Here is a 12,645-nt window from a genome sequence, read left to right as displayed (position 1 = left end):
TATCTCAAATGTAAATAAAAAAATCAGTCGCTATGTATATTTGATATTTATTTTTTAGTAACATACTTCGTATACATAGCATACAAGTCGCTTTCTGTCTGTCTGTCCCGATGTATGCTTAGATCTTTAAAACTACGCAACAGATTTTAATGCGTTTTTTTTTAATAAGAGTAATTCAAAAGGAAGGTTAATGACATGCATAATATAGTAGAGAAACATTGATAATTTTAGAGGTCACGCAAATACAGCTGCTTCACGGTAGAAACACGAATGGGACAGGGGTACCCAAGCAATCGACTTTTGTACAAAGTCTCCCTCTGTATATATATTTTTTATAAAAATTTATTTGTTGCACAGACTGATGTTTTTTCACATAAAAAACAAGTACTCTAACTGTTAATAAATAATTAAGTGACATCAATTCATAAATTTTCATAATAAAATTTTCTCTAAATCAAAATAAGCTAGTACATTTCAACAAATCTCTTTAGTTACGCCTTTCTCTTCTAATACTCTTCCCTCTTCTTCTTCTTTCTCTTTTTTGGTCTTCAATTTATTTTGTATCTCTTGAACACTTCTCATTCTTGTTTCTGGAAGTACTAGGATAACATAAACTGCAGCGATTAAACATATGATTCCAAAAAAGTAAAATGCCACATGCACACCCATGGAATTGGCCAGCGGTTTGAAGAATAACATTTGGAGGAAAGCGACGATTGATGCCGAAGCCATTGTAGCCGCCATGACGGTGCCTCGATACTGTAATTGAAAATAAGTTTCTTACTTGTTAAAATTTACAGTGGTACCTTGCACTTTGGTTATGTTTTGTTAAGAGAGGGACTGGCTGAAAACCAGCGCTGTGCAGCTGTTCACATTGCGCTGGGACACTCACAGCATCAGCTGAGCCGGTTCTTTTTGCCTAGTATGGGACACTTTTTGTATATGTTATTTATATTTTATATTGTAATTGTATGTTTACTGGCAATAAATGTTTCTATTCTATTCTATTCTGAAAATTATATAAAAGTTATACATAGTATATTTATATGTATAGTTACATGTGATGACGATGTTTTTGATTATTGTCACTCGATATACCTAAAATATGCAATAGTTGCAATTTCCACCATATGATATTATCTATAAATTAATCATAGACACGTATCAGAGAGAATATAGAACTACTAAACATAGGGCTCCCCCATAGACTACCTTAAGGAACAGTCCTGAGTCACCTACATCCACTGACTCTCTGCAATGCATTTGACGTCGTCACTCCATCTAATAGGGCGGTCTTTCTACACTGAGTTTGTCGTACGAGATCGCAATTCAAGAACCTTTCTCCCCCATCAGTTGGCGGTTTTTCTGGGTAATTTACCGACCCGTTGCCACTTTAACTTGCTTATTATTTGAGCTATGTTAGTTACTTTAGTTCTTTTGCGGATATTCTCGTTTCGGATTCAATATTTCTAAATGAATAATATAAATGTTATATTTATTTTATAGAAGTTTGTGCCTGTACTATCTTTAGATTAAATAGACAACTATAGTAATTAGTTCTCTCTTGCTGTCTATCCCGTTAAAGATCTGGTGAATAAATTAAAATAAATATGCACCCATCTATTACATAAGATTATAGGTACCAAATATTTCTAAATGCATTAATGTATTATGTATAAAACATGAAGATACAAAAATTACGCTACTAACCTTAAACGAAAACATTTCACCATTAAGAATAACAGATATTGGTTGCAAGCCCGACGCGTCACAGAAAATGCAAACACATAACGTCACTACTGGCAGCCACGCTGGTGCTAGAAGGCCAAAATTTCGAGCCACGAACCACGAGGCCAGAGTACACATACTGAGACCGGATACCAGTGATGTTATGAAGAGAAGAGGCTGCAAAAAGAGACAGATAGAAATAAATAAGTCCGTATACATTTTGGGACACGTGTTTCACTTCTAAACGAGGCATCTTCTGGCAAATTAATAGATTGATGCTCGGAACTTAGTGTTAACCATTCGACGCCCAATCTGCGAATAATTAATGATAATATAAATTTATTAATGAAAATTCGCAGTTTAGTACTCAATCTTTGAGTGTTGGCAGTCGCATGCATATTAATGGTAGTAGAATTAAACAAAATAATTCTAATCAAGTAAAAAGTAATATGGACTTTTCCAAGATAACATCTAGTTCAGGTTCAGTAAAACCTTTAGAAACAACTAGTACAATTAATCTTATAAGGTAGATATTTTTTTTTTTTTACTTTATACCTTTCTACCAGATCTTTCCACAATGCTCGACGCAAAGCTAGATCCAGCAACTTGTACTGCTCCCAAAACCATCGCCTGTTGATTTGGAGTCAAAACCAGTCCTGTCCCCTCAGATGCCATTGCAAATATATTCCCAGCAAAATTGAGTACTGGTACAGCTCCACATATTTCTCTGCCAAGGCAGATTACCATTACTATGCGGAATGTTCTACATAGTATTTTGTCTGTCACTGGAAGTAATAAATAATACAATCAGTACAATTAACTTTGCGACACACACACATTGCGTTTTTGTTTTGGGTTTAATTATATTGGTATACTTAGTCTTTTCACTTATGCCACTGTGTAAATAGAATGTTCCTGGGAATTAATTCTTTCTTTATTTTTTAGTTAGGATCAGCTATTGAAGCGTACATCACAAAAACTCGATGCAAATCAATTGAGCGAATGATCTTAATTGTTCATGACCCAAGCATCAACAATGTACCTATAGTGGCAATTAATTGACGGATATCAAAACCACCAGACAAATTGCCGCTGTCTATTTTGAAGCTAAATTAAAAAAAAAATATGGCGATAAATTAAACAAAAATAGTATACTGCAAATTAAAATAATTATCATGATATGGGCAGCATCATCGTCCTACTTAAAACATCACCAAAGCCTAACTGCGGTAGCCAATCCGACTGCTAACGATTGTTGATAATGCGGGCTAATAGTTTCATTGCTAGCAACATATCCTGTCAGGTTTACCTCCACGTGCTACCCTCTGGAAACCATCGTGTTAAATTCTAGGTGTATTCATCACGATGGGCTAATTGACCTGCCTTTTCATTCTCATCTGTTATCCCTCATTGATGATGCGCCAGCGTATACCGTTAGCACAGGCGAGGCTTTTTTAAATGGATGATAATAGAATGGTAACCCCACCCGCGCTATCGGTATACACCGGCGGGGCACCAGTGAAGGATGATAGATGAGGATGAAGTAGGTCAGTTAGCCCATCGTGACGAATTCAACAAGAATTGTTCCTGATGGTTTCCAGGGGGAACCACGTGGAGGTCGATCTAATAGGGTATATTGCTAGCAATGGGGCTGTCAAACTCCATTGCTAACAATCCTTTTCCCCGTGCACAGGCGAAGTTATCATTTAGAAAAAAGTCATTTGCTTGGGTGCCTCTGTTCTATTCGTGTTTTTGCCGTGAAGAATATTGTTAAATATTATTTATTGGTAACAATGTTCTTAAAGCTAATGTTAGGTAAATTTACACACACACACATACATATATGTATACTATATACAAATAATCACCGCTGTACAATTCCATTGGAAATTGTGCAGCAGTGATTAACGTACACACAGTCCAGCCTGCTTGCCATCATACTCAGGATGCTGTTGGTGCTGGCACGTACTTTGAGCATCAGGAATGCGCATCTTTTCCGCATCGTGGCATAAAAACTGTGAATTATTATGTCCATGGTACTGCTCATGTCTATAGTCGATAGTTACCACTTTCCATCAGGTGGGCCGTCAGCTTGTTTGACATAACATATTATTACTAATACTAAGAGTTCTGTATCAGTACGATACTTACATATAGCTTTAAGTACAAATTTACTACTTTCTTCATCTTTTTTCAGTTCTTGTCTAATTCTTTCTAGTTCTTGTTTTATTATAATATCTCCTTCTTCTCTACATCGGAGCCAGGCTAGAACTCTTTCTGCTTCCTACAAAAACAACAAATATATTCAGAAAATATACTTTATTTTAGTATGGTCCCGGCATAGCTTTTGCCACTCACTACGATTTTCAGCGAGTCTCTTCACCTTTTGATACGACACGACGCCAACTCCTTCCTTGATCTGTCTTATTCTAATTATGTCTTGGTCTCCCTCTTCCCCTCCTTCCTTCTATCTTACCTTCTATTATAATATTTATAAGTTCGTCGTGTCGTACCAAGAGTCCTAACATTTTTTCCCTTCTGATCTCAATAGTTCTTATAATTTGTCTCTTTTCCTCAACCCTAAGCAGGACCTCCTCATTACTAATTCGATCCCTCCAGCTAATTTTCTCCATTCTTCTCCATCACCACATTTCAAAGACTCTAAGTTTATCCATTTCCTTCTGAATTAGTGTCCACGTCTCACATCCATACAAAGCTATATTCCAGATGTAGGAAAAAATAATTGGGAATACTTAAATAGTTAATAGTTGTAATATTATCAGGTAGTAGAATTTATTTATTACAGTTTAATTATGAATAAAACACTCACTTGTATCTTTCCTCTTTTCACCAAGTACGAAGGTGATTCTGGCATCATCATGAACAGTACAATATGTATGGTCGGCAACGCCAGACAAATCCAGAGGACAGTGGTATAGCTGAATACATCACCGATGATGTAAATGAAGAGATTTCCCGTCGTATGGAATAAGATTACCTGTTATAAAATATATACTATAGTAAGGGTGAGTAATATATAGTAATATCTATATATTGGTAGTTACAGTATCTAAATATTGGGGGAAAGGGATTGTTAGTAATGGAGACTAAGAATCCCATTGCTAGCAATATGCCGAACCAGCTCGACCTCCACGCGGTTCCCCCTGGAAACTATCATGGTTAATTCCTGATGGATTCATCATGATGGCCTATTTTCATTCTCATCGATCACCCTTCACGGGTGCCCCGTCAGCGTATCCCGCTAGCGCTGGCGGGGTTACCATTCCACTTTCACCAATAAAAAAAAAAACTGGTGCCCCGCCAGCGTATAGTAGTATATAGTATACCGATAGCGCAGGCGGTGTTACTATTTCATTAACCATCCATTAAAAAAAATTAAATTCAGTTACCTATTAAGATGAACAGCTTCGATCACAAAATACATTATGACACCTTTATGAGTTTACAGTGTTATACTTCTGTTTGTTTGTCCTCGGTCAATTAATATAATATAGTATACATACATACATACGTATCTGTTACGCCTGTCTCCCATTAGGGTAGGCAGAAACGGTAGCATCAAGTAGTAAGTAGTAGTACATAGGATCAAGTAAATACAATTCTAAACAACTTACCAAAGATCCCAACGATCCCCTAATGCTATCTTCACTAATTTCCTTTGTATAAAGCGGGCATGTGACGTAAGCGCCGGCCATGGGAAACCCAACCATACACCTTGCGAGCACGAATGCCCAAAATTCCGTTGATGACAGTTTTACTATCCAGCAACCCTGTACAAAGTAAAATTATTTTACTGTCCAGCAACCCTGTACAAAGTAAAATCCTTATATTCTTATTTACCAGAAGGAGACTTTATACATAAGTCGTTTGCTTGGGTACTTGGCACTTGTATTTGCATGACTGTGTTTCGGTTTGAAGGATGGAATATGTCAGTGAATTTACAGGGTACAGAGGAATAACACCTGAATCCTCAGGAATGGCAACGCATAGGGGGTTTTATGGGCAAAACAGTATACTCTGTTATGTCCATGGTACTGCTCATGTCTATAGGCGACGGTTACCACTTTCTATCAGGTGGGTCGTCAGCTAGTTTGCCATTGAAGGTATTTAAAATAAAATGTATTTATTGGAACCATAAAAAAAAAATACAATTGTAGGGTAGTGTACGATAACAGTCAGAACAGGTTGCATAAAAAAAATACAAAAACTATATAAACTCCATAGATACTTCTTTCGGTTTCTCAAGGTTGATTAGAAGAAATCCCGTTAATGGCTAAGTCAGCCCGTGTAAATTTTTATTATAACCTAATATCGATACTATAAGTGAATGTACAAAAGCATATAAATAAATAAATAAAGGCCAGCTGTCCGTTTATCTCACTTCAAGTCACAATATATAAGAAAAACTTTGGCAGTCGATTCACTCTGTCTACCCTTAGAGAACCATGGTCTGAAGGTAACTTCTGACGATTACCTCATGAATACTGTGTACGTGCCCAGTAATATTACTACCATATTCTTCTCTTTATCATGGTAAATTAGCTGTGATGGACAGCAGATCTTCATTTCCTAGTATCTTCCGGCGCTGATACTCCACCAGCGTAAACTGATAGCGCAGGCGGAGTTATAATTCTTATATAATTTATACTTATAATAAATCTGTAGAGAGCTCAATTCTGTACATGAAATATATTTCCAAAATAACTTACAGGGGGTGATTAGTGATCGATACTGATGCCAAAAATGCAATCAGTACAATTTTTGTCTATCTGTCTGTATATTCGTTATAGAAACAAAAACTACTCGACGGATTTTAACGAAACTTGGTACAATTGTTCTTCATATTGCTGAGCAGGTTATAGTATACTTTTTATCACGCTACGATCAATAAGAGCAGAGCAGTGAAGGAAAATGTTAAAAATGTCCATCCGTGCGACGCCGGTACGGGTCGCCAGTTATACATAAAGTCACAGACTTTGTTCCTCTTTTGAAATAATTATATACTTACAGCAGCCATGGCGGACACAAAAATCATTGTTACTTTTCGTCCAATCTTGTCCCCTATGTATCCAATTAGAAAGTCGGTCATCATGCAGACTAAATACGGAACAGATCCTATCCATGATATCTAAAAAATAAAAATAGAAATGCTATATATATTCTTTATTGCACTTGAACAAAAGATACAGCGGTTAGTTTAACAACTTGTTAGCAAGGTAGGGCTTATCTCTAAAAGAGATCTGTTCCAGCCAACCCAGTGCAGTTAGAGAGAATTAATTGTACAAAAGTCGATCGCTTGGGTACCTCTGTCCCATTCGTGTTTCAACCGTGAAGCAGTTATGTTTGCTGGCATGGCTGTGTTTCGGTTTGAAGGGTGGGATATGGCGTGAATTTACTGGGTACAGAGGAATAACACCTAAGCCCTGAGGAATAGCAACGCATGGGGGTATCATGGGCGAAACAGTATACTCTGTTATGTCTATGGTACTGCTCATGTCTATAGGCGACGGTTACCACTTTCCATCAAGATGGGCCGTCAGCTTGTTTGCCATTCTAAGTTGTATAAAAAAAATCTAGTGCAGGAAAGGTACAGGTAAAAATAATGTAAATAAAACGTACATAAATTGTAAATAAATAAATTATTAAATAACTATATATATGTATAAGTGCATAATATTGGCATGCATTATTAGTTAAAAGGTAAGATTCCATTCTTTTCTTGAAGAAAGTAATGGAAGAACTATCCTGTATGTCAGCAGGTAGCCTGTTCCACAGTTATTAATGTTAATCAGTTATTAACATTTTAGTTTGCTAGCAGAGAAGTTTTTTAAACAATTACTAGGGAACATTGCAAATTGTTGTTTTTGATAATTAACAGATAATTGCGACATTGCCACACTTTGGTTAGCTAAAGTTATGAACGCTCTTAAGAGAATTTATGCTAAGAACAATGAATTACATAGAAGAAATGATAAACTAAATTGAAAATCATATGGTTGACGCCTTTCTGCTTATGCAAAGATAATTAGTAAAAAGAGGGCGAAAGATACACCATCAGTTGCTATTTTTCTCATTTCATAGCATGCTAGTGTAGTTGTTTTTGATAATTAACAGATAATTGCGACATTGCCACACTTTGGTTAGCTAAAGTTATGAACGCTCTTAAGAGAATTTATGCTAAGAACAATGAATTACATAGAAGAAATGATAAACTAAATTGAAAATCATATGGTTGACGCCTTTCTGCTTATGCAAAGATAATTAGTAAAAAGAGGGCGAAAGATACACCATCAGTTGCTATTTTTCTCATTTCATAGCATGCTAGTGTATAGAAAATGTTATACGGCCGTATAACCCTACTAAATTCTGATTTCACACAAACTTTGTCCAAATTACAAATTTTTTTTATTCAATTAATTAATTAAAAAAAGATTTTGTGTTTGCATGGCTGTGTTTCGGTTTGAAGGGTGGGATATGGCGTGAATTTACTGGGTACAGAGGAATAACACCTGAGTCCTCGGGAATGGCAACGCATGGGGGGTATCATGGGCGAAACAGTATACTCTGTTATGTCTATGGTACTGCTCATGTCTATAGGCGACGGTTACCACTTTCCATCAGGTGGGCCGTCAGCTTGTTTGCCATTCTAAGTTGTATAAAAAAAAAAAGGATTAACCAAATAGATACATGTATTCTGAAGTGATGCGCTTACATACATTTGGCAGTTGGTTTTTGTTGGGAGGAAAAGAATTTTTAGTAATCGGGTCTAATAGTCCTATCATTAATAATACCCTCAGGTCGACCTCCACGTGGTTCCCCTTGGAAACCATCGTGATTTATTCTTATCAAATTCATTATAATGGGTAAACTAACCAGAATTGATCCTCATCTATCATCCTTCACTGGTGTTCTGCCAAGATATACCGATAACGCAGTCGGGGGGGATACCATTCCATTATCACGTATTAATTTTTTTTTTTATTTATATACATTATTTTCGAAAAATGAGACATAATTACAACGTTGCTACAGTTCAGTAAGATTTTGGTATAAACGATTTTGATACCTCAATATCAGTCAACGGAGGCTGTCTGGGTGAATCCTTCGACTGCAGCAGTAAACTCATCGGCGACATCCATCCTATGGTAGTGCCATACGCAAACACCGGGATATTTACTGTACATAAATAATAAATAGTAAATAAAGTGGGCACTTTTATACTTTTTTAAATAATCTCTCTTTTAATTTAAGAGTTTCCTCTTGTCGGTGCAACTAATTCATGCATCCTCTTCCAGCCAGCTCTATCCCAGGCCATATCCTTGACCTTCCTGTACGACATTACATTATTGTAAAGTATATTAATGTAGGAGGTAGAACATGTTTCAACACAAACTGATTAAGGGGTAAAGGGATTGTTAGTAATGGAGTTTGACAGCCCCATTGCTAGCAATATGCTCTATTAGGTCGACCTCCACATGGTTCCCGCTGGGAACCATCGTAAACAATTCTTGTTGAATTCGTCACGATGGGCTAACTGATCTGCTTCATCCTCACCTATCATCCTTCACTGCCCCGCCGGTACCGATAGCGGGGGAGTGGATACCATTCCATTATCACCCATAAAAAAAATATAAACTGATTCAAGCTACACAGCAATAATCGTAATATTAATATTTAGAACATATTAGTAAATGATTACTTTTTCATCATCATCATCATCATCTTATCAGCAGTTATCTATCCACTGATGAACATAGGTCTCACCCATAGATTGCCAATAAAGTAGTTTAGTTTTTAAATCAATATAATTGGTTTTGTCACAACTGAAGTCACTTTTTTATTTGTGGGTCATAATCTTTAATTATATTAGTGACTAGAATTTGTTTTTACTGTTAGTTACTATAATGTCTATGTAGGCCAATAAAGTAGTTTAGTTTTTAAATCAATATAATTGGTTTTGTCACAACTGAAGTCACTTTTTTATTTGTGGGTCATAATCTTTAATTATATTAGTGACTAGAATTTGTTTTTACTGTTAGTTACTATAATGTCTATGTAGGCCAATAAAGTAGTTTAGTTTTTAAATCAATATAATTGATTTTGTCACAACTGAAGTCAGTTTTTTATTTGTAGGTCATAATCTTTAATCATATTAGTGACTAGAATTTGTTTTTACTGTTAGTTACTATAATGTTTATGTAGGCCAATAAAGTAGTTTTGTTTTTAAATCAATATAATTGATTTTGTCACAATTGAAGTCAGTTTTTTCACACAATCTTTAATTGTTAATGACTAGAAATTTATTTTTACTGTTAGTTGCTGTAATGTCTATGTGTGCCACTGAATAAATATTTTTTCTTTCTCTCTTTATAATTTAATTTAATTAAATTACATTATTTTATTATTTATAGCTTTTTTTTATACTGAAATACCACAAATAAGTTATTTATCTATCTATTTATAAACTATGGCATAATACTAACGAAGGTATAAAAATATTTTAATTTAATTAAATTACATTTTTTTATTATTTATAGCTTTTTTTATACTGAAGTACCACAAATAAGTTATTTATCTATCCATTTATAAACTACAACATAGTACTAACAAAGGTATAAAAATATTTTAATTTAATTAAATTACATTATTTTATTATTTATAGCTTTTTTTATACTGAAGTACCACAAATAAGTTATTTATCTATCTATTTATAAACTACGGCATAATACTAACGAATGTATAAAAATATTTTAATTTATTTAAATTACATTTTTTTTATTACTTATCGCTTTTTTATACTGAAGTAATGCAAATAAATTATTTATCTATCTAGTTATAAACTACAACATAATACTAACGAAGGTATAAAAATATTTTAATTTAATTTAATTAATTTTTTTTTATTACTTATCGCTTTTTTATACTGAAGTAATGCAAATAAATTATTTATCTATCTAGTTATAAACTACAACATAATACTAACGAAGGTGTAAAAATATTTTAATTAAATTAAATTATTTTTTTTTTATTACTTATCGCTTTTTTATACTGAAGTAATGCAAATAAATTATTTATCTATCTAGTTATAAATTACAACATAGTAATATAGAAGTATAAAAATATTTACTTACTAAGAACAACACATATCAGTTGGTTGACCTTGCTACCTTCACTAAAGAAAAAGTTGTACTTCTTCATTGTACACTTTTACTTAACAACTGTACAAGTTAAAATTATTATACTATTTGTATACAAATAGATATTCCCTTGTTAATATTTACATCGTGTACAATGTACGCCAGACAAATACTACGTAGCCGCCCCGCAATCTGTCTACGACTATTTAACTATATCAGATACTGTATTGATATTAAATTGAGCATGTACAAACGTAACTGATGCGAGCATTGTTTGATCATGTGATTGTTTAATACATTGTCTTAAGATAAATATCAATTGTAAATAAGAAATAAAGCCTCGCACCTAATTATAGGCATGATTGTCATTTGATTCCATAAAAAAAGTATTTGTTGGTAAATATTTTATATTATTATTGCTTATTTTTGTTTTTCTTTCTCTTCTTCACATGGACAAAGGTTTACTCACCGACACGGGCCTTAACCAAGTGTAGGAGAGGTTTCAGACTAGGAAGATGTAATAGTAGACGAGGTGAGGAATTTTCTGGTAATATGGCAGGTATTTAAGATAGTGGCCTTTTGTAGTAGGTATGTTTGATTAGTGTGGATATTTAGTGTTTGTAGGCTATTACTTAGAGTCTTTGGGATAATGCCGGTGGAAGATAGAACAATGGGTACAATATTATTATTGTTATTATTAAATTTATAAGGAGCTAAAAATAATAACGGTCGTATATCGTAAAAGAAGACTGAATTAAAATAAAAAAAAAAAAAACAGAATTATACCGAAATATTTCTCGTTCTCATTTTATGAATTCAATTAAAAATATTTCCATGAAAAATATATTATGTATATATGTAAAAATACACTGTTGTTTAATATAACACAATGGAGCTTCTATTGAAATCCAATTTTTAGTTAAATAAGATGATTTAATCAAGTTTTACAATATTTTTTCTCATAATCAATAGTAGCGTAATGAGTAATAAATCGTCTCTCTGAAGTGTGATAAAAATATGCTGTAGGTAGTAATGAAAAAAATATTGACAGGTAGATAGGCTTAAACTCGCTATAATAAGAAATCGTGTAGCAAATTTCTGGGCTCACATTCGGAATACAAAGAATGAAATCCTCAGCACATTGTCCCAGTGTCTGAACGGTCCCATTCAAAAGTATTGGTTGTCCGTGCGACAAGACAGGAACATTAAATATTATTCTCTTGTTTTTTATCTAATAACTGTGTTTGATATATTATTTACTTTGCTATTTATAAATTTTCTACATATTTTAATTTTTATGTCTTTTTTTTTTGTATGTTTTGATTGTTATATGTTACCCGAGCACGTTGTAATACAATTGTACCTCTATGGGTTAAGTACCTGATAATAAAGAATATTATTATTATTATGTAAACAACTGTTAAATGCATGTTTAATGGAAACATTTTAAGATTGTATTCCACAAAAAAAAAAATATTTAAAGCGGTGTAAAATAAATTATTTTGACTTAATAAATAAACTACTCTCCATCCAAAGACTACCTGCAAGAGATCGCTCTTAGCGATTAGGCCGCCCATTGTTTTCTCAGTGTAAAATATTTTCTTGTAATTGTTTGTATCTATAATAAGTTTACTATTGTAATCTTTTGGAGGAAACAATAAAGAATATCTATCTATCTACTAAACCAATTTTGATAAAATTTCTTTGAGACTAATCTGAAAGTATGACTTTATATAACACCTTAGTCCATAGGAATAAT

At 33.7% G+C, this 12,645-nt stretch overlaps 1 protein-coding gene across 1 annotated transcript; it reads right to left on the bottom strand.

Moving 5' to 3' along the window:
• Positions 1-30: 30 nt before the first annotated feature.
• LOC113511133 (facilitated trehalose transporter Tret1-like) lies at positions 31-11,104 on the bottom strand. Its single transcript, XM_026894733.3, has 9 exons — positions 10,881-11,104; positions 8,816-8,925; positions 6,758-6,877; positions 5,364-5,519; positions 4,559-4,726; positions 3,880-4,012; positions 2,284-2,513; positions 1,711-1,905; positions 31-759 (listed from the first exon to the last, which is right to left on the bottom strand). The coding sequence occupies exons 1-9, from the start codon at positions 10,945-10,947 to the stop codon at positions 475-477; spliced, it is 1,464 nt and encodes a 487-aa protein (XP_026750534.1). The 5' UTR covers positions 10,948-11,104; the 3' UTR covers positions 31-474.
• Positions 11,105-12,645: the final 1,541 nt, after the last annotated feature.

Source organism: Galleria mellonella, unplaced genomic scaffold, assembly GCF_026898425.1.
Source record: "Galleria mellonella isolate WM207_F2 unplaced genomic scaffold, CSIRO_AGI_GalMel_v1 utg109, whole genome shotgun sequence".
NCBI classification, from domain to species: Eukaryota; Metazoa; Arthropoda; class Insecta; order Lepidoptera; family Pyralidae; genus Galleria; species Galleria mellonella.
This window is presented reverse-complemented; position numbering and strand designations above follow the sequence as displayed.